The 27673-nt window shown below is 57.0% G+C and overlaps 2 protein-coding genes across 4 annotated transcripts in view; both read left to right on the forward strand.

Moving 5' to 3' along the window:
* Window positions 1–6477, forward strand: part of LOC136750740 (uncharacterized) — a 16128-nt gene extending 9651 nt beyond the window's left edge. Inside the window, exons 10-18 of the mRNA XM_066705772.1 lie at window positions 252–398; window positions 1426–1554; window positions 2121–2222; window positions 2922–3068; window positions 3874–3993; window positions 4216–4298; window positions 4745–4885; window positions 5106–5214; window positions 6267–6477. Coding sequence (XP_066561869.1) covers window positions 252–398; window positions 1426–1554; window positions 2121–2222; window positions 2922–3068; window positions 3874–3993; window positions 4216–4298; window positions 4745–4885; window positions 5106–5214; window positions 6267–6340 — 1052 coding nt within the window. The 3' untranslated portion in view covers window positions 6341–6477. The remainder of the gene's footprint in view (window positions 1–251; window positions 399–1425; window positions 1555–2120; window positions 2223–2921; window positions 3069–3873; window positions 3994–4215; window positions 4299–4744; window positions 4886–5105; window positions 5215–6266) is intronic.
* Window positions 6478–7307: 830 nt separating this feature from the next.
* On the forward strand, window positions 7308–27549 carry sonb (SON DNA and RNA binding protein b). 3 transcript variants are annotated; one of them, XM_066705770.1, is made up of 14 exons: window positions 7308–7454; window positions 10263–10423; window positions 10548–10839; window positions 10988–11118; window positions 11934–16562; window positions 16749–17095; window positions 17328–17471; window positions 17820–17999; window positions 20816–20926; window positions 22202–22318; window positions 25699–25846; window positions 26052–26117; window positions 26353–26468; window positions 26560–27549. In XM_066705770.1, exons 1-14 carry the CDS (start codon window positions 7372–7374, stop codon window positions 26713–26715), a joined length of 6681 nt encoding a protein of 2226 aa, XP_066561867.1. In that variant the 5' UTR covers window positions 7308–7371; the 3' UTR covers window positions 26716–27549. The 3 variants fall into 3 exon arrangements, 2 of the variants coding, with proteins under 2 accessions (XP_066561867.1, XP_066561868.1); XR_010816954.1 differs by lacking the exons at window positions 26052–26117; window positions 26353–26468; window positions 26560–27549 and adding an exon at window positions 24323–24404 and having other exon boundaries at window positions 7313–7454; window positions 25699–25813; XM_066705771.1 differs by lacking the exons at window positions 26052–26117; window positions 26353–26468; window positions 26560–27549 and having other exon boundaries at window positions 7313–7454; window positions 24323–25750.
* The last annotated feature ends 124 nt before the right edge of the window (window positions 27550–27673 follow it).

Genomic DNA, 27673 nt, shown 5'->3' on the forward strand with positions numbered 1-27673 from the left:
TGAGGGAATATCTTTGGAAGAATGGTGTCCATCCCTCCAGTAGAGTCCAGAGACTCGTAGAATCTGTGCCAAGAGCATTGAAGCTGTTCTGGGGCTCATGGTGCCCAACACCTCACTGAGACACTTTGTTGTTTTTTCCTTTAATTTGTCACCCGTCTGTATGTACAGTATATGTACGATGTATGTTTCTATTGGCTGTCCCCTGATCTATGTATACATGTTCATGTCATCCTGTGCCACTCTGTGTGCAGCCGGAGTGAAGCTCCTCCCCGGGAAGGCGGTGCCGGTGGAGCAGCGCAGACAGGGCACCCAGCCTTCACAGGCTGTGCTGGTGGACATCCAGAGCGGCCTGACCAAGCCGGAGCTCAGAGAGGAGCAGAGACACTACAAGGGACCAGGTGAGGGGGCGAAACAAACAGACAGGCAGTGTGTGTGTGTGTAAGTGTGTGTGTGTGTGTGTGTGTGACTGACAGGCAGTGTGTGTGTGTGTGTGTGTGTGTGTGTGACTGACAGGCAGTGTGTGTGTGTGTGTGTGTGTGTGTGACTGACAGGGAGTGTGTGTGTGAGTGTGTGTGTGTGTGTGTGTGTGTGTGTGTGTGACTGACAGGCAGTGTGTGTGTGTGTGTGTGTGTGTGTGTGTGTGTGACTGACAGGCAGTGTGTGTGTGTGTGTGTGTGTGTGATTGACAGGCAGTGTGTGTGTGTGTGTGTGTGTGTGTGTGTGTGTGTGTGTGTGTGTGACTGACAGGCAGTGTGTGTGTGTGTGTGTGTGTGTGTGTGTGACTGACAGGGAGTGTGTGTGTGAGTGTGTGTGTGTGTGTGTGTGTGTGTGTGTGTGTGTGTGTGTGACTGACAGGCAGTGTGTGTGTGTGTGTGTGTGTGTGACTGACAGGGAGTGTGTGTGTGTGTGTGTGTGTGTGTGTGTGTGACTGACAGGCAGTGTGTGTGTGTGTGTGTGTGTGTGTGTGTGTGACTGACAGGCAGTGTGTGTGTGTGTGTGTGTGTGTGTGTGACTGACAGGCAGTGTGTGTGTGTGTGTGTGTGTGTGTGTGACTGACAGGCAGTGTGTGTGTGTGTGTGTGTGTGTGTGTGTGTGTGTGACTGACAGGCAGTGTGTGTGTGTGTGTGTGTGTGTGTGTGTGTGACTGACAGGCAGTGTGTGTGTGTGTGTGTGTGTGTGTGACTGACAGGCTGTGTGTGTGTGTGTGTGTGTGTGCGTGTGTGTGTGTGTGTGACTGACAGGCAGTGTGTGTGTGTGTGTGTGTGTGTGTGTGTGTGTGTGTGTGTGAGACTGACAGGCTGTGTGTGTGTGTGTGTGTGTGTGTGAGACTGACAGGCTGTGTGTGTGTGTGTGCGTGTGTGTGTGTGTGTGTGTGTGTGTGTGACTGACAGGCACTGTGGACTGACGGTGTCTCTCTGTGTCCAGACTACAGGCCTCCCTCCATCGACCTGTTCAGACAGGGCACTCAGCCGTCTCAGGCCGTGCTGGTGGACGTGAGGACAGGACTGATCAAGAACCCTGTGGGTGAAATGGACAGGACCTACGGGATCGCAGGTGAGGGAGACTAGGGAAGAGAGGCAGAGGGAGGGAGACGCACTGCCAGACAGACAGAGATGGATACAGAGACTGACGGTATTTCAGACTGGCACAGAAACATGCACAGACGTGTTTGACAGCAGGGTTCGCTGGCGTTGGTCTGAAATCAGCCTTGTGAATTAGTCCTTGTACCAGCTGAGCGTTTCACTCCGTCGAGGAACAAGAACACAGAATAAACAAAATGTCACTGTGTGTAACTGTATGTGTGTCACTGTGTGTCACTGTATGTGTGTCACTGTGTGTGTGTCACTGTATGTGTGTCACTGTGTGTCACTGTGTGTCACTGTGTGTGTGTCACTGTGTATCACTGTGTGTAACTGTGTCACTGTGTGTCACTGTATGTGTGTCACTGTATGTGTGTCACTGTGTGTCACTGTGTGTGTGTCACTGTGTGTTACTGTGTGTCACTGTGTGTAACTGTATGTGTGTCACTGTGTGTCACTGTGTGTCACTGTGTGTGTGTCACTGTGTGTCACTGTGTGTCACTGTGTGTAACTGTGTCACTGTGTATCTCTTTTCCTCAGGCCCCAAAGCTGCCCCCTCTGCCCCCCTGAGGAATGACATCCTGCAAGAGGAGCTCCTTGCAACTGGCCAGACCAACAGTCACAAATATGTCAAGACAGACGGTGAGACAGAGAGACGCAGAGAAAGATAGAGACGAGTGGGCGAGTGCATGTGTGGGACACTAAGAGAACGGGACAGGCCTGACTGCTGGACCCCTACAGTGAGGGGGTCTGGAGGCTCTGTTATGCTGTGGGGGCATTGTCCTGGCATGGTTTGGGTCCACTTGTCCCCTTAGAGGGAAGGGTCACTGCAAATCATGACAGTTATTCTGAGTAATCACTTTTATCCTATGGTGACACATTTCTGTCCTGATGGGAGTGTCTCTTCCAGGATGGCAATGCCCATCCACAGGGCACGGGGGTCACTGAATGTTGTGATGAGTATGAAAATGATGTGACTCATATGCTGTGGCCTTCGCAGTCACCAGATCTCAACCCAATTGAACACCTATGGGAGATTGTGGACCGACTTTTAGACAGCGCTCTCCACCACCATCATCAAAACCCCAAATGAAGGAATATCTTTGGAAGAATGGTGTCCATCCCTCCAGTAGAGTCCAGAGACTCGTAGAATCTGTGCCAAGAGCATTGAAGCTGTTCTGGGGCTCATGGTGCCCAACACCTCACTGAGACACTTTGTTGTTTTTTCCTTTAATTTGTCACCCGTCTGTATGTACAGTATATGTACGATGTATGTTTCTATTGGCTGTCCCCTGATCTATGTATACATGTTCATGTCATCCTGTGCCACTCTGTGTGCAGCCGGAGTGAAGCTCCTCCCCGGGAAGGCGGTGCCGGTGGAGCAGCGCAGACAGGGCACCCAGCCTTCACAGGCTGTGCTGGTGGACATCCAGAGCGGCCTGACCAAGCCGGAGCTCAGAGAGGAGCAGAGACACTACAAGGGACCAGGTGAGGGGGCGAAACAAACAGACAGGCAGTGTGTGTGTGTGTAAGTGTGTGTGTGTGTGTGTGTGTGACTGACAGGCAGTGTGTGTGTGTGTGTGTGTGTGTGTGTGTGACTGACAGGCAGTGTGTGTGTGTGTGTGTGTGTGTGATTGACAGGCAGTGTGTGTGTGTGTGTGTGTGTGTGTGTGTGACTGACAGGCAGTGTGTGTGTGTGTGTGTGTGTGTGTGTGTGACTGACAGGGAGTGTGTGTGTGAGTGTGTGTGTGTGTGTGTGTGTGTGTGTGTGACTGACAGGCAGTGTGTGTGTGTGTGTGTGTGTGTGTGTGTGACTGACAGGCAGTGTGTGTGTGTGTGTGTGTGTGTGTGTGTGTGAGACTGACAGGCTGTGTGTGTGTGTGTGTGTGTGTGTGTGTGACTGACAGGCAGTGTGTGTGTGTGCGTGTGTGTGTGTGTGTGTGTGACTGACAGGCAGTGTGTGTGTGTGCGTGTGTGTGCGTGTGTGTGCGTGTGTGTGTGTGTGTGTGACTGACAGGCAGTGTGTGTGTGAGTGTGTGTGTGTGTGTGTGTGTGTGTGTGTGTGTGTGTGTGTGACTGACAGGCAGTGTGTGTGTGTGTGTGTGTGTGTGTGTGTGTGTGTGTGACTGACAGGCAGTGTGTGTGTGTGTGTGTGTGTGTGACTGACAGGCAGTGTGTGTGTGTGTGTGTGTGTGTGTGTGTGTGTGACTGACAGGCTGTGTGTGTGTGTGTGTGTGTGTGTGTGTGTGTGACTGACAGGCACTGTGGACTGACGGTGTCTCTCTGTGTCCAGACTACAGGCCTCCCTCCATTGACCTGTTCAGACAGGGCACTCAGCCGTCTCAGGCCGTGCTGGTGGATGTGAGGACAGGACTGATCAAGAACCCTGTGGGTGAAATGGAACGGTTCACAGGTGAGGGAGACCATTCAATAATATTATTATTATTATTATTATTATTATTATTATTATTATTATTATTATTATTATTATTATTATTAAGACATAGAAAGGCAAACCGACCTCCAGAATGGGACAATTTTAACCAAAATAAGAAAATGAGAAAGTACCCACTATAAACTCCCCCGTCTGTCCCACTGTCTCACCCCTCTCTGTCGCTCTGCTCTGTGTCTGCAGTGTCCACGGCGTGTCAGGGGGAGATGATCAAGGGGAGGTGTTATCGTTTCTTCGCCAGCCCACAGACCTTTCAACAGGCTGAGGTAGGGGTCCTGCTCACTTAGACACACTCACACACACTGCACAATGTGTGCAAACAGTCTCTGTGCTGTGTGTCAGTGTGTCACTGTGTGTCTCTGTGCTGTGTGTCTGTATGTCTCTATGTTGTGTGTCAGTGTCTCTGTGTATCTCTGTGTCACAGTGTCAGTGTGTCATTGTGTGTCAGTGTGTTGTCAGTGTGTTTTTAGTGTGTCTCTGTGCTGTGTGTCAGTATGTGTAAGTGTGTCTCTGTGTGTTATTAGTGTGTGGCAGCTCTCTCCAGGGGGACACCTGGCCACAGTGACCAGCTCTGTGCCGGGTGTCAGTGTGTCTCTGTGCCGAATGTCAGTGTGTCTCTGTGCTGAGTGTCAGTGTGTTGTCAGTGTGTTGTTAGTGTGTCTCTGTGCCGAGTGTCAGTGTGTCTCTGTGCCGAGTGTCAGTGTGTGTTCAGTCCTCCTGCAGGCAGCTCTCTCCGGGGGGACACCTGGCCGCAGTGACCAGCTCTGAGCTGCACTCCCGCCTCGTCGCCCTGGTCACCAGCAGCAACGGGGGCCCGGCCCTCACCTGGCTCGGGGCCTTCAACCGCCAGCAAGTGAGTCACCCCACTCAGCAGTGTGTGTGTGTGTGTGTGTGTGTGTGTGTGTGTGTGTGCAGTCAGCTGTGTGTGTGTGTGTGTGTGTTCAGTCAGTTTGTGTGTGTGTGTGTTTGTGTGTGTGTGTTCAGTCAGTTTGTGTGTGTGTGTGTGTGTGTGTGTGTGTGTGTGTGTGTGTGTGTATGTGTGTTCAGTCAGCTCAGTGTGTGTGTCCCCTCAGATTGGCCACTTCGAGTGGACGGACAGCTCACCCTGGGGCTACAGCGCCTGGCTGCCCGGAGAGCCCAGCCTGCAGGCCGGAGACAACTGCCTGGAGATGTTCAAGATGGGTGAGTGTGTGCTGTTTTCAGACTGGGGTCACTGAGCTGATCCAGGACAAAACAATAATAAAAACATAATTATTATTCACTTGCAAAGATGCCTTCATCCCAGGTGACATATAAGGGTGACAAGAATATAATATAATAGATAAACGATACTCCTGTTAAACATCAGGCCCATGATGTAAATTGGAATTTGTAATGTTTGATGCCTTGAACTGCACTGTATGTTGCACTTTGTTTTGCGCTTATATTTTGTAAGGCACCCTGGATAAGGGCATCTACCAAGAAATAAATAATAATAATGATGTGCCGTGCGCTTGGTCCTGCCCCACCCGTAATTCTCAGTCCGTAATCTGGAGGTTGTGGGGTCTCTGGGGATCTCAGACCCGCCCCCTCCCGCTGGGGGGCAGTCCCTCAGGCAGCGCGCACTGTGACCCTGGGAGATTAACTATCGCCTCAGTCAGCGGGAATCCTACCTGGGCCAGATTACGGCACAGTCAGAGCCAGGACGGCAGCCTTGAACAGGTCTGAAGAGCAGGGCCCGGAGGCGGAGGTGCGGAGCGTGGGCGGCACAGCGCGGCCCCCGGGTTAATATTAACAGAGCAGCCGATAGCGCCAGTGCACCGGGAGCCGCTGTGTGCCAAGCTCTTCTCTGAGTTTCCAATACTCTTGCTTCAGGGGGAAACAAAAGGACACTCAGGAGAAAAACTCCTCTTGCTCTTGAGTTCTGTCCTTACATCTCTCTCTCTTTCTATCTCTCTCTCTCTCATTGGTGTATCAGTGCAGTCTGCACACAGAAATGCACAACACACAGAGATAGCCCTCCACACTATTGAGTTGACACTACATACAACATCCCTTGCTGGATATTCACCCTAAAAAATCAGCCTAACTTCCACTTTGAGGAAACGGGTGTCTGGCGTTCTGGTTTGGGTCTCCGTGTCAAGTTAAGACCACCTCCCTGAGTGGCAGCCCCTGGTCTTGGCCGTGTATGAGCCCTGCGCCGGGCAGGGTGGTGGAGGGCTTTGCTCAGTGCTGTCCTCTCTCTCTCCCCACAGACGAACAGCTCTGGAGCACCGTGGACTGCGCTGTGAAGAGAGCCTTCATCTGCTCTTTGCCTCTGGTCCTGTGAGGCCCACAGCCCGGCCGCGCCACCTCTCCCCTGCCAGCACCGCCCAACCCGAACCCAGCGCCAACACGCACCCGCTTCCACTATCCTGTCCTGTAGCTGCAGCTTCATCAAAACTGAATAAAGAAATGAAAACTCGATAGTGTTGACTTATCTCTTATTATTGGGGGGATTCCAGGAAAATACTGACAATTTGTGTAAAATTAATTGATAATAAACACAAAGACATGCATATCATAAACATTGCCTGTGTGATCTGGCAGTTAAGTCTCTGCTGATTTGCATTATGAACTCTCTCTCTCTCTCTCTCTCTCTATATATATATATATTTATATATATATATATAATCACATTAATTGCATATATATATAACTAACAATATGTTTTCAGACAATCCTATATATATGTAGGGTTTCTGAAAGCGCTATATTGATCAATGTGTAGCTGATTTGCGGAGGTCAAGGGTTGCCTGGTGCTCCTGAGTGGGTTTCTGTAAAACAGTGGATGTCCGTATGTATTCTGACTCGGGACACAGAGCTGCTCTCTGCTATAGCTGTGTTAATTTGAGGTGTTTAACATTATATAAGGGAAAAACTGCCCATGTTATGAACTAGAAAAGCTTTCAAACACACAGATGTTGTATCTCAGTGACAACTTTGCTTAAGACATGTAAAGTTACAGAATATAAAGGTCACATCATACAGTTGTTTCACTAAAATATATGCAATACAAAAATAATAAACACTGAAATAAAGTGTGGAGGGACAAGCAGTTGATTTTATTCTTGAATTGGTTATTCTAGCAAGTAGCTCAGTGATAAATAAATGTATGTATATTTGTGTTGCTGTATAACACATTATTATTATTATTATTATTATTATTATTATTATGGCCGTTGCCATGGAAATCTTGGCGCGTTCCCGGGGAATGCTGGGACGGTGGAGGACCGCGCAGTGCATGCTGGGCTGGCAGGGTCCTGCGCTGCCGCTGGGGACGCTGGGATTGCGGAGGACCTCGCTTCTCGCTCGAGTGTCATGGCGACTAACATCGAGCAGATTTTCCGGGATTTCGTGATGAATAAAATCAAGGAAATCGAGGACGAGGGCCAGCACGCCGGGTAAATATCCTCCCCCGAGCCCCCGCCGAGCAGCCCCGGCCGGCCGCGGGCCTCTGCGGGCGGCTCTGAGGGTAACGCACGGTGACCCGCTCGGCGGGGACCAGGGCCGGCGCGGCGGGTCTTTGTGTTGGTGGAGTAGTGCGGGTCCGGGCAGGGGCTGCGCCGGGGCCAGTGCGACCACCGGGCCGAGCGGGGTGCCGGGTCCGAGCCCCGGGGCAGGATCGACGCGGGCCCACGGGTGCGGTGCGGCCGATCGGCCCCGGGCAGCCTGTAGTAGTGTCTGATAGTGATGTCCGCACAGCCCGGCCGGGCTGACCGCACGCCGCAGCGGGACTCGCTCCCGCGGGCTCATATTGCACGAGTGCGGCGGCGGTGGATAATGAGGCGTTTTAACAGGGTGACCTCGGCGTGAGAGCGGTGTGTTTATACACACACACACACACACATATATACACACACACAGCCCGTTACTGCCGAGCTGCAGCGCTGAGGATCAGCCGTTACATAAGCCTCTCTGCTCCAGCACCGCGTCACGTTGACTCGGTAATAAATAAATAACCCCGCTGTGGCGGCGCGGGACCTGCGGGGCTGGTGCGGGGCTGGTGCGGGTGGCCGCCGCGGTGCGTGTGTGTGTCGTTGTGCGTCTCGCCCGCTTGTTTGTTTTGTGTCGCCGTGCGAGAGGCAGCGCCGGGCTCGGGGTGTGAGGCCTAGGCACCGCGGGCACAGCGCCCCGGCCGGCCGCACAGGCAGCGGGCAGTACTGCAGGCGGCGGCCCGGCTTCCCGCTCCGCGAAATGGTCGTTGTTAGGTTTTGTCTTGCCATGGCGACGCGGAGGAGGCGGCCGGTGCGGGCGGTGCGGGCGGTGCGGGCCGGGCTGTCGGGACGGCCGGGGCTGCTGTACTTTGCGCTCCATGCGGGCCGGGCCGCCGCTGGTTTCCAGAGCTTTCTGTGGGAGCGCAGAAGTGCGCGGCTGTTGCAGGGCCTGCGTGCGCCCCCGTGCTGGAGAGTGCTCTGCGCACACGCTGTGCTCATTGTAGCGGTGCGGGTCCCGGTGCGGGTCCCGGTGCGGATGTCGCCGCCGCCGCATTGGTGGCGTCTCGTATCCGGGTCGTGTTGTCAGGACAAACAAACCACAGTGAGCCGCGCAGGACTGTGCAGCGCCGCGGCCGTCGCGCCCCCCGTGTTTTCCATTATCTTCACTGTTTATGCGCAACTTCCCGTTTATTTTTCAGCCTGGTTTGTGGAGGAAGGAGGGGGGTTATATTACGAAGTATTATAAATCTCCAGATCCATTGAAAGATCTGCCTGCACGTTTCACCCTGGAGTTATTACTCTCCATAGCTGTGGACACACTGGACAGCAGACCGACACTTTCAACACATCTGCAGTGCAGTCTAGTGCCTGCTGGCTGAGGACGCAATATTAGCTACAGCCATTGAGGGGAAAACCAAACAAGCATCTTGCACAGGTGAGGTGAAAAGAGGTGTAGGACAGTACTGGCCAGTTGATGTCCACAGTCCATAAGAGGACAAGGAGCCAGGGTTCTGCACTGTGCCATGTCTGCCCACTCCCTCACTTTCCGTACTGCCATATGTGTTACAGGGCCCTGTGTGTTGGCTGGCGTGTCTTGCACAGGGACTGCTCGGTGCCCGTGGCTGGCATGGTGCGGGCTGCTCCGAGCCCTGTGGGAAACTGTCTTCCCGGACGTTCACCCGAGCCTGTGAGAAGGGAACCCCATCGCCACACTTCAGGGCTGCTCTAGTGCGATTTCTGCTCTAGTATTACAGTGCTGAAAGCAATTTACTGTGTGTTAGCCATACAAACTGCGTATGAAGCAGCATGGCTTCATAAATATTTACTAAATTAAACTACCTTAAAAATAAGTTGAAACATTAACTCCTGTCGCATATTTGTATGAAATGCTTTTATACATGTTCTATACATGTAGAACAAGCTAAGCAATCTTTTAACATCTTAATTTTAATTGATCGATGCCTGACTTGTGGTCGATTTTAAATATCACTACAATCTTAATCACTAACTTCTCCAATTAATTATATGTAAACAAAAGGAGTTCCCCATAAAACAAAGGATTCAAAGTAAGAAGAATCACATGTCTCACTGGTCACTAAAATAACTACTGTTGTTACCAGAAGTGATATTCCGTTTTAAAGCCGTGTACATGTCTGAAGAAAGAAATGGGTTTAAGCAATCTTCTCTTTAAAACATGTCTGGAGCCCAGTCCTGTGGTTGGTAGCGAACCGTGCATTCACTCTTAGAATCTGCCTCCTGTGCACCCCCACCCCCCAGCTCTGTGTGCGGTGAGCCGGCCGGCCTGGCCCTGCAGCGGCGCACAGAGAGAACGCTCTCTTTAGAAACTGCAGCCACTGCTGAACCTCTCAGAGCCACTCAGCTGTTAAATCGGCCCTCGCTGGCAGTGCCGAGATATGTTTTTTGTGTCTATTTTTACATCGTCTCTGCTCGGTATTACTTTCCTATCAATTTGTCGTCCACTTGTTAGCAGGGTTGTTTCTCACGGGCTCTGTGTGGTGGCTGTGGGCCGCATACTCGTTGAATGCCGTACAGCACGGTCACTGGTTTACTGTAAATAACGTTCCTTGTGGTTCAGCACGAGTGGCACTGGTTAACGTGGCGATTCTTCACGCTGGCAACACCCCAGATAACCGAGCAGAGGCTGGCACTGTCCACATTAAAACCGCTATAACATTTAAATCCACCGACAGCATTTTCAGGTTTGATTTTGAAATGAGATGTTGTGAGCAGTGCCTGTGTTTTGTTGCGTTACAGAGTGACGAGCGAAGGACAGCCGAATGGCAACATGAGTGTTGTTGTGGAGAAACCGGGGCCGGGGGATGCCGCAGCCATGGGGGACTGCAATGAGCCGACCGCACGACCCCAAGCTGCCCCTGCCCCCACTGACACCCTGGAGCGCCCCCACACCCAGACAGGCAAGTGCCCCCTGCCCCCCATGCCAGCCGTCGGCTAACAGATATTTTGTGTTGACCTGAAAAGTGATGTAAGAGTTCAAACGGAATGCATCGTCTTGTTCAATAGCGCGTCTTCTCTCTCCAGATTGCGGTGCTCCGCTGTGGAGAGCCGTGCCCCCCGCGCCGTGCGTCAAGGGAGTGAGCGCGTGTGTTGTGGACGCACAGGAGGCCGCGGCCCCGGAGAGCACGCCTCCCCCGGAGGAGGTCGCCAGCAAGGAGGGCAGCGAGACGCCGCGCAAGAAGAACAAGAAGCACAAACGGCACAAAAGCAAGAAGAAAAAGAAGAAACGCAAAGAGGAGAAGAAGTGCCGCTCGGGGTCGGAGAGCAGCTCGGAGTCCGGGCTGGAGTCGGATGGGGAGTCTCGAACCCGAGCCAGGTCAGCACTGCATGCCTCGCTTTCTGTTACATCGTCGCACCCCTCCGTTATGGAGGAATAAACGCACACAGCACTGTTTATCCAGAGCAGATTCTCTTCAACATGCTCCACGTGTACGCTCTAACGTCAGTCCTCTCTCCCTCATCAGCGTGAAGAGCGACGCTCAGCCCCACACAGAGGCCCCCGGGGCCCCGGAGAAGAGCGTCAAGGAGGGCGGCTCGGAGAGGACAGAAGCCCTGGCCTGCGGTCCCGACGAGAAACAGGGCGGCGCTCCGGCAGGCGAGTGGTGGGGCCGGGCCGGGCCGTGCGGGGCCACGCTGCTACAGACCAGTAGGGCGGGGGGGGGGATATCCGGGAATAGGGATTCTGGTTCGGACGATCCGATATCAATTCTTAAAATCCCGAGATCAGTCTGATAAATGTGAAACTCGGACCTGTGCTGTGTTGGCAGTTGGTGTGCTTGCTTAACCGCTTTTATCCTGACTGGAGTGAAATAGAGCATTGAGCGTTGAGAGAGTCAGGTGTGTGTGTGTGTGTGTGTGTGTGTAGATAATTATTAAAGTGTGCTGAACAACCTGCACTATTCTGAAAGACACACTCAGTCTTGGTTAATTTCCCATTATTTAATTAGTTTATAAATGAGGAACTTTTTTATTTCTATTTAAATTTTGTAAAAACAAAAGCAGTTTATTTTGGTTATTTGTTAAATTAAAAGCAATTGATGTTTTGAGCTGGTCCTCGATGTTTGACATTGGGCTGTGTTGTATAAGTTAGAGGGTTCCCTGTGCTGCTCATAGCATTCAGTCTCAGAACCTCTCGTGAGCAGCCTTGCTGTTGTGATGATCGCTTCTCCCAAATTCAAGCGAAGTCGGATCTGTTGATCAGTGCCGATGCCCAGCCCGAGAGACAGCGCCGCATGATTAAACATACGACTTTGTCACTCTTCTCTCACACGCCCACTCTGTCAGGCTGGTTGTCCATAGTCTTGCGTTCACTAACTGGCAGCTGGAGGTGAACTCGGCTGCTTTGAGGAAAGGGGCTTCCCTAGTGTCTTGTGTGGCTTCATTGTAACTTTCGATCTCTCCTCACCACAGGTCCGGCTGCAGACGAGGCCGAGAGCAAGAGGAAGTCGAAAAGACATTCAAGCAAGAAGAAGAAGAAGAGGAGGAGGAAAGAGGAAGAAAAAGAAGAGAAGCAATCTCCTTCTCACTCGAAGTCGGAGAGCACCTCGGTTTCCGGGTCCGAGTCAGAGTCCGAGTTGAAGCCTTCCTCTCGGCCACCCCCCCCCTCGCCCCTGGTCTCTGCGGACAAGCCCCGGGAAAGGCTGCCAGCCGAGCCCCTGCCGCAACCTGCGCCGGGGGTCAGCGAGATGCTGGGCAAGGTGGTCCCCGCGACCACCGCGGAGGGGGAGTCCAGCGAGAGTGTCGTCGAAACGCGCCTCGCATTACACGCAGTGGAGGAGATGTCCTCGGAGCAGAAGCCCGGCGCGGCAGAAGGCAACGCCTCTGGGTCCGAGTGTGCCGATGCCGTCAATCCGTCTAAAGCTCAGGACCTGCCGGATATAATCCCTAAAATAGACGCCGCACACAGCGAGGAGAACGCCCCCAAGGACAAGGAGGCGGAGGCCAAGCCAGACCAGGACTGGGACGGCCCGCCAGAGGAGAAGAGCGACAAAGGCAGAGAGAAGCAGAAGGCCCGCCGCAGCCCCTCGGCCTCGCGCTCCCGGTCCCGGTCCAAGAAGCGTGGCTCGCAGCGCACCCCGTCGAAGAAGAGTCGCAGCCGCTCCCGCAGCCGCAAGCGCCTGGCCGCCAGGTCCGCAGCCCGCAGAGGCCGCTCCTCCTCCAGGAAGATCAGCCCCCGCCGGCGGCGCTCCAGGTCCCGCTCCGCCCGGCGTCGGTCCCGTTCCCGCTCCGTGCGCCGCTCTGGACGCCGGTCCCGCTCGGCCTCGCCCAAGAGGAGCCGGCGGTCCCGCTCCCGCAACAGGAGGTCCAAGTCCTACTCCCCGCGGCGCGCACGGCGTTCCCGCTCGCTCTCCCGGCGCCCACGCTCCCGGTCCAGGAGGTCCCGATCAGCCCGTCACGTCAGGAGGTCACTCTCCAGGTCCCCAGTCAGAGTGCGCCGATCCCGCTCCAGGTCACGCAGGTCCAGGTCAGCCCGCAGGACCCGGCGCTCTCGGTCCCTGTCAGTTCGCAAGACCCGGCGCTCCAGGTCCAGGTCTCGCTCCCGGAACCGGCGGTCCGTCTCCCGCTCTGTCACCAGGCCCCGGCGCTCGGCTTCCCGCAGCCGCAGGTCGCGCTCCAGGTCGCGCAGGAGGGCCCGGCGCACGCGCTCCCGATCCGTGGTCAGAGCCAGGCGGTCCAGGACCAGGTCTCCTCGTAGAGCCAGGCAATCCAAGTCCAGGTCGCCGGCAAGGCGGGCGCGGTCTGGGTCACGTTCTGCAAGGAGGGGCCGGCGTTCCAAGTCCAGATCCCCCAAGAGGACCATGCGCTCGAGGTCCCGGTCGCCCGCACGTCGCAGGAGGTCCAAGTCCCGGTCCCTCCGACGCGGCAAGCGCTCGAAATCCAGATCCCAGTCCCACCGGCGCCGCTCCCGCTCACAATCGCTCAAAGTGAAGAAGCTGTCCAGGTCCCCATCGCCCAAGCGTTCCAAATCCAGGTCTGTCGTGAGAGACAAATCTAAATCCCGATCAGTCTCCGGAGACAGGCGGTCCCCAGCCAAAGACCGGAGCTTAGTGGGCGCGTCCCCTGCGGGAGGCCCCGTGGGGCCGCTCCTCTCGGCAGCCGTGCCAGACGACGCGCATCCTACTGGAGTGGAGGTGTCCCTCGTCGCCAGAGAGAGCTTGGCAGAAGAGCCTTCAGGGGCAGTGGAGTCCAGTCCATCCCAGCCCGGCGCTCTGTTTGGCCCCGTGGTCCCCCCAGTCGCATTGCCTCTGCCTTTGGAAAGCTCGGATGCAGCATCTGGGGCTCCGGAGCAGGAGATGGAGACGGTGGTCCTGTGTGGGCCATGGAAGCCTGTCCCCCCCTTGATAGACAACAGTGTGACGTTGAAGCTGCAGGCCCCCCCTCCTGAAAGGCCTGTGGCCCCTGCGGTGCAGATGACGAGCATTGGCCCTATGAATGAGAAACCAGCTGAGGGAAAAGCTCTCGAATGTACATCTCTCCAGAAGGACCCGACTTTGAAGCCAGAATCGCCTGCTGTCGACAAGTGCTTTACTCATGAATTGCCTTCCACAGAGCGGGGCTCTACGTGCCCCGGGCCCGAGCAGCCCCTGGCCCTGGGTCCTTCCACTGCAGGGGGGTGGTCGAAACCCTGCACCCAGCCCCCCGAGAGCTCGGATGACAGTGGGTCGTTGTCTTCCACGCCTCAAGGAAGACCGAACCCATCTCCGTCTCCCTCTCCTGAGCAACATTTAAAATCTGCCTCCCCGACCAAAGAAGCGCCTTCCAGGTCTCCTTCGCCACAGTCTGGCCGAGTGTCGCGGTCTGCACCCCCTGCTCCCCACAGAAGTTCCCGGTCTCCCCCTGTCCCCATCCCCATGCAGGCAGAACGCAGCATCCCTGAGGACCACCTGTCTCCCCCTGTCCCCATCCCCATGCGGGCAGAGCGCAGCATCCCTGAGGACCACCTGTCTCCCCCTGTCCCCATCCCCATGCGGGCAGAGCGTAGCGTCCCTGAGGACCACCTGTCTCCCCCTGTCCCCATCCCCATGTGGGCAGAGCGCAGCATCCCTGAGGACCACCTGTGTTCCCCTGTCCCCATCCCCATGCGGGCAGAGCGTAGCGTCCCTGAGGACCACCTGTCTCCCCCTGTCCCCATGCGGGCAGAGCACAGCGTCCCTGAGGACCACCTGTCTCCCCCTGTCCCCATCCCCATGCGGGCAGAGCGTAGCGTCCCTGAGGACCACCTGTCTCCCCCTGTCCCCATGCGGGCAGAGCACAGCGTCCCTCAGGACCACCAGTCTCCCCCCGTCCCCATGCAGGTAGAGCGCAGCATCCCTGAGGACCATTGGTCTCCCTCGCCCCTCGTCTCCGAGTGGGCAGAACGCAGCGTCCCTGAGGACCACCAGTCTGCCCCTGTCCCAGGGTGTGCAGAACACAGCGTCCCTGAGGACCACCAGTCTGCCCCTGTCCCAGCGTGGGCAGAACGCAGTGTCCCTGAGGACCACCGCCCCCCCGCGAACCACGCCAGTTCTGAGACTAAATCTTCCGTGGGACTACATTCAAGGTCCCCCAGCCCCCGCCAGGGTAAAACCTCAAAATCTGGAACCAACCGCTCCAGGTCAAGGTCCCCGAGCCCCCGCCCGGCTGACCTCTCGAAATCCGGAACCGACCGCTCCAGGTCAAGGTCCCCGAGCCCCCGCCCGGCTGACCTCTCGAAATCCGGAACCGACCGCTCCAGGTCAAGGTCCCCGAGCCCCCGCCCGGCTGACCTCTCGAAATCCGGAACCGACCGCTCCAGGTCAAGGTCCCCGAGCCCCCGCCCGGCTGACCTCTCGAAATCCGGAACCGACCGCTCCAGGTCAAGGTCCCCGAGCCCCCACCCGGCTGAAATCTTGAAATCTAGAGCCGACCGCTCCAGGTCAAAGTCCCTGAGCCCCCGCCCGGCTGAAATCATGAAATCTAGAACCGACCGCTCCAGGTCAAAGTCCCCGAGCCCCAACCCAGCTGAAATGGTGAAATCCAGAACCGACCGCTCCAGGTCAAGGTCCCCTTCAGTGGAACCCAAACCATCCACCAGGAAACCACACTCGCGATCCAGATCAGTGTCCGTGAATGAAGATGCCAAGTCGACAAAACAAAAGAAACGCTCAAAGTCCAGGTCTCCTACCAGGAAAAAGAAATCCAAGTCCAGGTCTCCTACCAGGAAAAAGAAATCCAAATCCAGGTCTCCTACCAGGAAAAAGAAATCCAAATCCAGGTCTCCTACCAGGAGGAGGAAGTCTAAGTCTCCTGCCAGGAAGAAGAAGTCGAGGTCCAAGTCTCCCGCACGGAAGAAGCGGTCAAGATCAAAATCGGTGTCTCGGAGGAAGCGTTCAAAATCTCCATCTACCAGCCACAGGAAGAAGTCGAAATCGGCGTCTCCGGTGAGGAAGAGGAGGTCCACCTCTCGCAATCGCAAGAGGAAGTCCAAATCCAAGTCGCCCGCCAGGAGGAAACGGTCAAAAACCCGTTCACCAGTGAGAAAGAGGCAATCGAAGTCCCGATCGGTGACACGAACCAAGCGCTCTAAATCTCGCTCGCCCAAGAGGAAGTGGTCCAAGTCCCGCTCTCCGGCCAAGAGGGGCAAGCGGTCCAAGTCCCGCTCTCCGGCCAAGAGGGGCAAGCGGTCTAAGTCCCGCTCTCCGGCCAAGAGGGTAAAGCGGTCGAAATCCCGCTCGCCGGCGAAGAGGAGCAAGCGCTCCAAATCCCACTCGCCAGTGCGCAAGAAGAGGTCCAAGTCCGCGGAGAAGGGCAAGCGCTCCAAGTCTCGCTCCCCGGGCCGGAAGAAGCGTTCGCGGTCGCGCTCAGCCTCCAAGCACCGGCGCAAGTCCCGCTCCAGCTCGCGCGGCCGCCGCTCCAGCTCGCGACGCCGCCAGGCCCGGACCCGCTACCGCAGCCGCTCCATCGACCGGTGGCGCCGGCGCGGGCCCAGCCACTCGCCCATCCTCATCCTGCGCCGCCGGAGATCCACCTCGCGCGCCCGCCGCAGCTCCAGCAAGACCCCTCCGCGTCTCACGGAGTTGGGTAAGAGCTCGACCGCAGCCGGCACGCTGTGTTGTGACCAATATCTAGTGTTAGGAACCTTGTATGATTAGGAAACTTGTATGATTAGGAAAAAAGTTTGGAAACTTCATGATTGTGTGGTTATAGTTAAGGGGTTAAGGAACTCCTGGTGTTCATGAGCGACTCACGCTGTGCCTCCCTCCACAGACAAGGACCAGCTGCTGGAGATCGCCAAGGCCAACGCTGCAGCCATGTGCGCCAAGGCGGGCGTGCCCATCCCGGAGAGCCTGAAGCCCAAGGCCATCCTGCAGCTACCCCTGCCGCCCCCAGTGCTGCCCCTGTCCCTGCCCCTGCCCCTGCCGCTCCCCATGAGCCTGCCCATGAGCCTGTCCATCAACCTGCCCAACATGAACACCCTGCCCTCCATGAGCGCCATGCCCTCCATGGCCAGCATGCCCTCCATGTCCAACATCCCTGCGCCACTGCCCATCGAGGAGGTGAAGAGGAAGGTGGCACAGAAGGCCAACAGCATCAGCATCAAGGAGCTCACCGAGGTGAGCGGCCTGACTCCTTCACACCCAGATCTCGGGGGGGTTTGGTGGGCGCTTGTACCGTTTGTGACTTGTGCTCTGATCCTCTGCCCTCACCGTGTTTGTGTTTTGGGCGTGTGTGTGTTGGGCTTGTGTGTGGTGTGTGTGTTCGTGTGTACTGTGTGTGTGTGCGTGTGCTGAGTTTTGTCCTGGCCATGGCACTGAGCTTGTCCGTTTGCTCCTCCCTCCCCTACAGAAGTGCAAGCTGATCGCGGAGAGCAAGGAGGACGAGAACGAGGTGCTGAACAAGCCGCACGTGTCGGACGACGAGGACGACGAGCGACCCTTCGGCCAGGGGCTGCGCATGGGCGAGAGCAAGGGCATCTCCTTCAGCCTCAGTGTAAGACGCCCCACAGCGCAGCACAGGGCACAGACGGGCACGGGGCACAGCGCAGTGCCTCATAGCCAGTAGCACAGAGTACACGGCCAGCACGACCAGCGCAGCAGGCAGCCAGGCGCTTAGATGTAGAAAGACTCGATTCATTGGAAGCTAATCTGATCTTCAGGGCAGTGAGAGTGTCGGACCTGCTGTCCCCAGGGGCCCCGCGCACGTCCGAGTCCTGGAGTCTGTTACTCAGATCATGTGACCCCCAGAGCCCCTCCCAGTCCTGCAGACAGTGCAGTGTCTAATGCCCCCGCTATACTGCCCCCCGGTCCCGTGTCTAACCCGGCGCCGCTCTCCCTCCAGAACCCGTCGGCGAAGCCGGTGGCGCGGACCGAGGTGGCGCTGACCAAGGAGTTCCCCGTGTCGTCGGGGTCGCAGCACCGCAAGAAGGAGGGCGACGGCGCGTACGGGGAGTGGGTGCCCGTGGACACGGCGGCCGGCAAGGACAAGAAGGACGACGTGTTCACCGACACGCCTGTGCAGGTGGGAACCGCGCCTCCGCTCCAGCCCCCCGCCTCCGCTGCGGCCGCCCATGGGGGCACGGGCTCCTAGACTGAGACTGGCACTGCCAGCGCACCGAGCTAGAGACGGTCACTACCCCCCGCCCTCAGTCCCCCCCCTACGGGCCCCCTGCCAGGCTGCTGTCGCCAGCACACCCACGGACACGGGTCTGTGGGCCGGCAGGGGGCAGTGCCCGCTCCCCTAGCCAGGCAGAGCAGCGTGCCGGTTTAACCAGGCCCCCTGGCCGCACAGTGCACACCGCGCTGGAGCCCCCCATCCTGGCAGCCCCCGAGTCCTGGCCCTTTCGGTACTTCAGCGTGTGGAAGCTCCATAACCAAAATCGCTGGACATTCACTGGTTTAAGCGCCTAACCTAAGGGTGAGCAGCACCCCCAGCACCCCAGCCCTGTGCCCGGCGGCGGCCGATCTGTGCGCCGATCCAAAGAGACTTTGCCATTGAGTTGGTGCTGATTGACGGGGAATTGTGTTTTTAAAGGAGTTTGTTTTGTACAGGGAGAGAAATTCTCATCCCTCTGTTTTCTCTTTAGGAATTGCTTTTGTTTTTCTTGTTTTGCTCTAATGTCAGCTGTAACGCCCCGGCCGCGCGCCCCGTGTGAACTGTCCCTTGGCCCAGCGCCGGACACGGCTGCACAGCGGTGCTCGGCCCGCTCCTGTGACTCGAGACGGGGATTCTGTGTAGGTCCTGAATGACAATCAAAGACTTCTCCGGTTTGATATGCGTAAAAAATATATAATAAAAAAAATAATAATAATAAAGGATGAATTAACAGTTTTGAGAATTCAGTCGAGTTTAGCGGAAAAAATTTCGATGTTTTGACATCTTTACTGTTTCTTCTAATGTTTAGGTGTTCTTTTGTGCTTTTTGCTTTGTTTTGTTTTCTTCTCCTGCATTGTGTTCCACCTGCCTGCTTGTTCAGTCCTGGCTGTGCGCTGTGGGGGCCCAGGGCAGTGCTCTGCTCAGGCGCTCTCCAAGGGCCACACAGCAGCTGCAGAGCTGAATGAGGAAGAGCAGTGGGTGGAGAAACTCCTACACTGGAGAATTCCTGGCTTTTAAACCCGGCAGAGGCGGCCCAGGGAGGCAGCTGAGCACAGTGTTGGGTTGGCTTCAGCCCTGGTGCCCCACTACCCTGTTTGTATCTGAACAAAGCTCTGTAGCTCTGCGGTGTGAGGTCAGGGCTTCTGCTCACGAGACCCTAGATGGCACCGGTGTCCCTCCTCTGCCGGGGGCCCACGCTCACTGCTTTAAGCACTGCAGAGCTGTGACGTCTTCTCTCTGCGCCACACACACATACACACACGCACGCGCACACATACAGCCTAGGTGGGCTTCAGGTCTGGCTTTTGTAATCCTGGCACTGCCGTGCCGGGGGCGGGGGCCGAGCTCCGCAGTGCCCAGCAGACTGACCCTCCCGGGCCCTCTGATTGTACGGACCTGTACTTCTGGAATGTAGTCTTAGAGTAGCAGCTCCAGCGCACGGCGCCCGTCGGCGAGGACTGGGCCGCGCTGAGGCCGGCTGTTTCAGGTGTACGACGCAGCGGATGGTATCTAGTCAAGTCACTTTGTACATAATTGTATAAACAGATGCGATGTAGAAATCCACATTCCTGTAGAACCCCCTCTCCTCATGTAACCACATCTGGCTGTCTTTTTATATAAAATGGCATTTTAGTAGTTTTTTTTGTTTGATTTTGTTTCTGTTTCAGTTGGATGTTATTTTGTTTGCTTTGTACATAATGCATTGTTGATTATTAAAGGAAGCTCCTCAAATCATTCCAGCTGACTTTTTTATTTTGTATGATTTATTCAGTTTCTTTGAGAGAACCTGCTTGGCCTTAAACACTGCAGTGTGAGTGTTGCGCAGTGAGTCCCGGTGTTGGCGTGTAGGTTCGCACTGAAGAGTGGCGCCTCACGGTTCAGACCCTCTGCGGCGATCCGTCTGGAATACAGACGCAGGCGGTTACCTAAGTGGAGGTGTTGCTTTACTGCACAAGGAGGACATAGACCTATAGCTCTTCGGCTCACCTGTATCGGTGTGGATATTACAATTAGCTCTCTGATGTTAAAATAATTCAATTAACAATATGTAATATATATATAAAAACAAAAGCACCATTCGGGCCTGGAGACCAGCCTGCCCACTGTCCCTGCAGCTGCTCCAGGCAGAGCTGTGTTCTCTGGTTTAGTCTGATCTCCCCTGAATACACAGCCACAATAAGTGCGTATGGAAGCAGTGCATGGAGGAACTCGACCACGGCGTGATGTTTGTCGTGTGAGCGGCGTGGGTCAGGTGTCCTGGCTCCCGTCTGCTTTCAGACGAGTTTAAATCAAACTGCCCCGTCTTGCATCTCAATACAATGAAACTGGGAAGCGGTTAAGCTCTCTTGATTAGAGGGTCACCCAGTCGGTTTCCATGCAGTGCTTCCACCGCGTCCCAGGAGAGCCGTTTGGACCTCAGACACGGGTGAAGAAGCAGCCGTGTCAGTGATGCTCTTCTCTATAACTCGTTTGGAGTCACTGTGTTGACGGGAGTTCCTTGCTCTGGCGCTCTGATCCGAGCGGCGCTGACCGAGGAAACGGGACACGTGCCGCGGGGGTCGAGGCAACTGGGGGCCTGGGCTGCGTTAACGTTTCTCTGTGTCCCACCATGGGCCCCCCTAAACCCCCCAGCACTCTGCTGCTTCAACCAGGAGCTGGGGAGAGACCAGGAGAGACCAGGAAGGAAGGAAGGGGATCTGTTTCCATTTTCTTTTAGTGACTGGTGGTGCTTTCTCTCCCAGCCTGTGGACATCACGCTGGCAATGAGCGAGAGAGCCGTGGCACAGAAGAGGCTGGCCGAGAACCCCTTCGACGTCAACGCCATTTGCATGCTGAGTCGGGCGCAGGAGCAGGTAAGCCCTCTCCCCGGCCCCGGCCCGCCCGTCTCCGCCCCTCCGCCGGTGGCATTTGGACTTGCTAGGGGGGTGACGCCGGGGGATTCGTCTGTGGGCTGTTTTGGTATCGTGTAACACGGGAATGCGTTTGATCGAATGTGAGAGACTATTTGAGTGTGCGTTTTTAAATTTAGACCCCTCGTGTTTTCTTGCAGCCTCAGTTCAGATTACAGTGGAGCGCTCGGGGCGTCCCTGGCGCAGAGCGAAAGGGGGGCCTGGATGATAGTTTAGGGCCATGAGTTTATGACACGCCGAACCACGGACCGGGGCGGGTCTGTGCCCTGTGCTCCTGCTCGGCACTCATCTACACACTCACAAACCCATATTAGGATATGAACACCAGAGAATGTTTCACCAGCTTTCGGTCTACTTTCTGCCCTGGTGTTTTTGGTGCTGAACGAAATCTTGCCAGTCCATAGCTCTCACGAACTCACAAACGGAGACAGACACACACGCACACACGCACACGCGCGCACGCACACACACACACACACACACACACACACACACACACACACACACACACACACACACACACACACAGACGGAGACGGACAGACCTGCGAGCACACACACACAGACGGAGAGGAACGGACCCGCGCGCACAGAGAGACTGAGACAGACGGATCCGCGCGCACAGAGAGGCGGAGAGGGATGGACCCACACACACAGAGACAGAGAGGGACAGACTCAAAACTACAGCGCTCAGTCGAGACGAGTGATGGCGCTGGGCTCAGGGTAGTGGGTGTCCAGTGCGGCAGAGGGGTCACAGGACGAGGTGTGGTGTTTCGGGTCCTTGATCACATGACCCTGCAGCCTGTCCTTGACCGGCGACCCCAAGTAACTCCGAGAGAGATCCCTGGTTCGGCCTCCATGAAGACAGACGTGTCGCTGCTGCACTGCCAGACACACTGAGCTCCTCAGCTGTTTGTGATGTTTCAACAAGGGCTCCTTCTCTATTCATGGGTTACAGGTGGAGAAAAACTATTTATGCCCCTGTACATTCAGCAGTGCAGCTGCTCTGGTCCTGAGTGAATGTTGAGTTTGAGAGACGGTTTGTTTGGGGCCGACGAGAAATGTACCGCAGCTCCCTGTCCGTGTGTCGGGTCGGGTCGGTTTGGCTCGCCACCCCTCCGTTACCTGCTCTTCCCTCCCGTCCCGCCCGGATCACCCGGCCATGCTCCATTCCGGAGAAGGCTCTGACCTCTGACCCTGCCCCGGTTGCTTCCCCAGGTGGACGCGTGGGCCCAGTCCAACACCATGCCGGGCCGCTTCACGGGCTCCACGGGAGCACAAGTGCTGACCTCCGAGGAGCTGTCCAACAGCGGACCACAGGCCTGGATCAAGAAGGTAATGCGCTCTGCCCAGCCCTCCCCCCGCACCCCCGGCACACTGCACTGACCGAGAGAGCGAGCGAGAGAGAGAGGGGCCCTCTGAGGCTGTGTGAGAGAGTGAGTGAGTGAGAGCAGAGCACCCTGACCCCTGCCCTGCCCTGCCCGCCAGCAGACCCCTGCCATCCCGGTCTCTCCCTCAGTACAGCACAGGAGGCAGCGCTGCCCGTGTGGGAGTCCTCAGCTGTGGCCTGTAACACGGGACGTAAAAGCACAACACATGCACGCACACACACACACACACACACACAACCTCTCAGATTCGTCTCACTGGTGGCGGAGCTTCTTTCTCTAACGGGAACAGAAACCAGCCTCCAGGCTCATCACACAGTCGCATGCTTCGCTGACAGGGTGCTGGCGATGACAGTTCACGGCACGAACACCGGAGCTTCCTGCTGACACACTCGATCACCATGTAATTACACAGGTGACCCGAGAGACGAGAGGTTCTTAATTAGCTGATCACACATGCTCTGTAGCACCCAGCACTCTTCACCACTGGATCAGCCCTGCATCTGTTGCATTGAACACACTCAGCCACACCGACATGGCCCAACACCAAGCCTCGCCACCCCCCATCCCCTGCTCTGTGGTGTGATCTGTGTCCTCAACCCTCCTCCTCGCCTCACGGGCCGCCTCGCCCTCGGAGGCAGCCTGTGGGGCCCTGATGTCTGTTTCGTGTGTGTCCAGTGGTGTCATCAGTTCACAGAGCCAGCTGCGGAGCTCCTGCGGTGGCCTGCCCTGGTTCCCGAGACTGCAGATTAAGCCCCCGTCTGCGGACACCCCCGCTCCAGCGGAGGAAGCCGGGCTGGGGACGTGCAGTGGCAGTGGCAACTCCCTGCTGCAACATGAGTCCCAGAGCAGAGCAGCTGATTTGCCCACCCAAAGATATTGATCTAGTTCTAGATGAGACCCATGTGAGAGTTGGCACGGCCCAGAGCCCCCCTGTGTCACCGCATGGACGCCAGCAGCCCCCGGTCCCCCCGCGCTCCCTGTGAACTGGCTACACCACTGGACACTGTTAAACAGATGTTGATGTTGAACATTTTATCAAAGCAGGTACAAAACAGGATGGGCACCCCGGGCCCCTGGCAGTGGGGTATTTATCAGGCTGCATGGTGCCCTCTTTTGCTAAAAAGAGGCTCCTTGGAAAAGAGACAAACAAAGAGAGAGAGAGAGAAAGAGAGAGAGAGAGGGGGAGGAAAGTTGGAAGTAAGTACGTCTGTCAATCCACCCTCTACCAGGTCTGGTGCGGCCGTGCGGGCCCTGCGCTGCGGACAGAGCCGCCCCCGCGGACCGGGAGAGTCTGGAGCGTCGGGACCCCCCGATCCACCTCTGACCCCCAACCTGTCTTAATGCCATCATGTGCGCGGCAGCTGTTCCCCCGCGCCCCGCCGAGGGTCTGAGTGCACCACATGGCCACGGCACAGGGTGCCCAGTGATGCGGTGTAGTCAGACCCTCGATCAGCCCGGACCCCTCGGCCCCCTCACCGCTGCCTCAGTGGGAGGAGCACCGGGGGGCTTGCTGTGCGCTGGCAGGAGGGTGGGGGGCAGCCTGTCCTCGCAATAATGGCATTAAAGCTGCCCAGAGCGGGGGGAGATGCCTGTCCTTCCTGTCCGCTCCTCTGCCGGGTTTTGGGCCCAACCCCCTTGCTAAGCAGTTCGGGAGCCGTCTGTGTCCAATGCCCCCCCCCCCGGGGCTGAAGAGGAGGCTGTGGTGCGAGTCTGTGGAGTATGAGGGGGGGCCGGGGCCGGGAGAGACGGACCCCCGGGGGTCTCTGAGTCGGGCGGCTCTTCAGCGCTGTGTCAGTGTGCTGCAATGTGGACACTGGGGGGTGGGGTGGGGTGGGGTGGGGTCTGTGGAACTGCAGGAGTGTTCCTGTGGGGGGGCAGGAGGGAGAGAGGTGGAGGTTCACAGAGTGGCCTGTGAACTTTCACCCCTCTGTATGGAAACTTGTTGCAGGGTCAGTCCTTGTAGCTGCCTTGTTGCGCTGGTCACTGTCAGGCCCTTCTAAGCCCATGAGAGCTCGGCCGCAGAGACCTAGGTACGTACGCCACCACCGTGATATATATATATATGTGGATGTGTATATATATGATCTTCTGAGATGTCATGTGCACAGCGCCTCAGCGCAGGGGCTCCTCCGTGCCGAGCGCAGGCTGTGGCGGCGCCATGGCCCCTCCCTCCCCTCTGTCTCTGACCTCCTGCACCCCCCCCATCACCGGCCGAGACGCCCGGTCCTCATGCGGCCGGCCTCCCATGAGCCACACAGGTGTCCCGTCCCAGCCGGGCAGCCAATGAGCTAATTAAATCTGCCGCCACCCCCCCAATCCAGCCCAGCGATTGTTTTAGAGGCTGCTAATAGGAATCTGACCCCCCCCCCGGCGCAGAGACAGCAGGGAGGGGCAGAGCCAGCCTGCGCTCACGGCTCCTGTCCCGTGCGTCCGAGCACACGCAGGAAGGATAGCTTTCACGATGAGCCGCCACTCCGTCTTTAGCTGTGTGTGTGTTTATATCCGTGTTTATAGAGCTCACAGATCGGGCCTAAGAAAACAATAAAACTTGCATGACCTTGTTTATGTCCTTTATATTTTAATTTTCTTAACTGGTCGTCTGATAAGTGACTGTCTGGATGCTGCCGTTGTTCATGCATGGCACAGCGCAGTAGAGAGCTTAACCTCCCGGGGCCTCGGTGCCGAGGGCCGAGCTGTGGACTCCGACGGGACCCGCGGCCTCGGCACCGACCCGCCGCCGGGCCCCACCAGTCCTAGTGTCATGGGCAGGCGATTAGCGGCGTAGCAGGAGGCGCAGAGTGGTGGATAGCGGAGGTTGTCACGTAGTGCGAGTGTGTGTGAGTGTCAGGCTATCTTTATCTATCTGTACTGTTGTGTGCGGACGGACAGGATTCTGTGTCAAAGTCGCCCACAGTGGCGTCGCCCCGCAGCCCAGACTCGATCGCTGATCCTGGACTCTGGTCCTGCCTGAAGGGCCACAGTCCAGCAGTGTGCATCCAAATGACCTACACAGTGTGCAGGCTGGAGAGCAGAAGTTCCCCAGCCCTGGTTAAAGGATTGTAATTGGCCAGCAGAACAATTCAGAGACTCGGGTAATGATCCCCCACCCATCCCCCAGACGCAGGCTTTGACGTAGATCCCTGTCCGCACCGCTGTGAGGCTGTAGAAGAACCAGGGCTGTGGAGACGTGCTGCTAACTTCCTCTCTGTACCCTGTGTGCCCCTCTCTCTCTCTCTCTCTCTCTCTCTCTGTCATCTTCTCTTTATCTCTGTCTGTCTGTCTGCTGGTCTCTCTCTCTCCGTGTCCCACTGCCTGCTCTCTCAGGACCAGTTCCTGCGGGCAGCTCCAGTAACGGGGGGCGTGGGCGAGTTCCTGATGAGGAAGATGGGCTGGCGAGAGGGCGAGGGCCTGGGCAAGAACCGCGAGGGCAACGTGGAGCCCATCTTGATTGACTTCAAGACCGACCGCAAGGGTGAGCAGGGGGAGGGTGAGAGAGGGGCGCGGCAGCACAGGTCTCCGCCCGACAGAGAGGCTCTGCCCTTGTCACGGCCGCGGGTAGGGACACCGCGCTGACGGAGAGCCGGCAGACTCGCTAGGCTCACGCTCAGGATGCTCGTCACAGTGAGAGCCGCTCCAGGCCTCGGTCTGTTCTGTTGTGACCCTGTTCTGTTCTGCAGGCTTGGTGGCCGAGGGGGAGAAGACCCAGAAGTCCGGGAGTCTGCACGTGATGAAGGACCTGCTAGGTGGGTCTCCTGTGTGCTGGCCATTGGGGGGGGGGTCCTATTGTGTCGATCTCTTTTCTGTTCGAACCTTCGCTCGGTGCTTGAGTCCTGAGGTTCAGCCCCCCGCCCGACCCGGTCCTCCCTAACCCCTCACCCTACCACCAAGCCCTATGTCTAGCCCTGACGTCCATCCCCAGTTGAAACCCTGACCCCGACCCCTCCCTGCAGCTCTGAGCGTGGTGTGTTGTGTCCCCAGGCAAGCACCCCGTGTCGGCTCTGATGGAGATGTGCAACAAGAGGAAGTGGTCACCCCCGGAGTTCGTCCTGGTGCACAACAGCGGCCCCGACCACCGCAAGAACTTCCTGTTCAAGGTGGGGCTCTCCTCCGACCCCTGCGCCGTCTCTCTCCGCTCTGTCCATGATGGTCATTCTGATTGTTGTTGCCCGTGTCCCTTCTGCCCAGGTGGTGATCAATGGCCGGGACTACCAGCCACACACGGCCAGCCCCAACAAGAAACACGCCAAGGCCATGGCCGCCACGGTGGCTCTGCAGGCCATGGGCGAGGTGTCCGGGGAGAGCATGCCCCCCGGCCCGGCCTTCACCGCAGCCACCAGCTGACTCTCTCACCGCAGCACACAGACCAGCACGGACTGGCACACGCTAACTGACACGCACACGTTGACTGACACATACACGGACCAGCACATGCTAACTGACATACACACACGGACCGGCATGAGCTGGCACACGCTGACTGACACACACACACACATGGACCGGCACATGCTGACTGACACACACGGATTGGCACGGACTGACACGCACACATGGACCAGCACACGCTGACTGAAACACACCAGTGCTGACTGACGCATACATAGACCAGCACACGCTAACTGACACACACACACACGGACCAGCAGGGGCTGGCACATGCTGACTGACACGCACACGGATTGGCACGGACTGAAACACACCAGTGCTGACTGGCCGGGGGGGTGCGCTTACACACCACGGTGTCTTGTCCTCGTCTACTGGGCGCATGCGCAGTCTTGTCAGTGTTTTGTGCGTCGCACACACCAACGCAGAGGGCGGTCCGGCCTGCAGAGAGAGGACCCCTCCCGGCACGCCACGGAGCACACTCCAACACAGCGGCGCTCGGGACAGACACGCTGGACTGGGGGGCAGGGGGCGATTCCATCAGTTGCAGAGTAGGGGTGGGAGGGTGCTTACTGCTGTGACTGCCTCCTCTCAGGGGGGGAGGTCTGTGTATTTAAGTCAGTGTGTCGACGTCCCTGCGGAGGAGTGCACCTGGAGCCGCTCTGTGTTCAGCGGCTGCTGCTTGACGGGAGGAGATGCAGGGGTCCTCCCCTGAGGGGGGCTCTTTGTATATTTTGTTATATTTAAAAATGTCTGAAACTGGAAGACCAATAAAAGGGAGGGAATTTTGTATCTGCTGTGTGTGTGTGGGTGAAGGGCTGTGCAGTGCTGCGTCTCCGGCCCGCTCTCGGGTACATCTGTCAGAGCCACTGCCGGCGCTGCCCACTGGCGCTCTGCCGTCAGACCTGTCCGGCCG

The sequence above is a fragment of the Amia ocellicauda genome, chromosome 6, assembly GCF_036373705.1.
Source record: "Amia ocellicauda isolate fAmiCal2 chromosome 6, fAmiCal2.hap1, whole genome shotgun sequence".
Lineage (NCBI taxonomy): Eukaryota > Metazoa > Chordata > Actinopteri > Amiiformes > Amiidae > Amia > Amia ocellicauda.

Coding starts and splice junctions, on each gene's coding strand:
- sonb (XM_066705770.1), top strand. CDS start 7,372: ATGGCGACTAACATCGAGCAGATTTTCCGGGATTTCGTGATGAATAAA. Junction 7,455..10,262: donor GACGAGGGCCAGCACGCCGG/GTAAATATCCTC, acceptor GTTGCGTTACAG/AGTGACGAGCGAAGGACAGC. Junction 26,469..26,559: donor GCAAGAACTTCCTGTTCAAG/GTGGGGCTCTCC, acceptor CCTTCTGCCCAG/GTGGTGATCAATGGCCGGGA.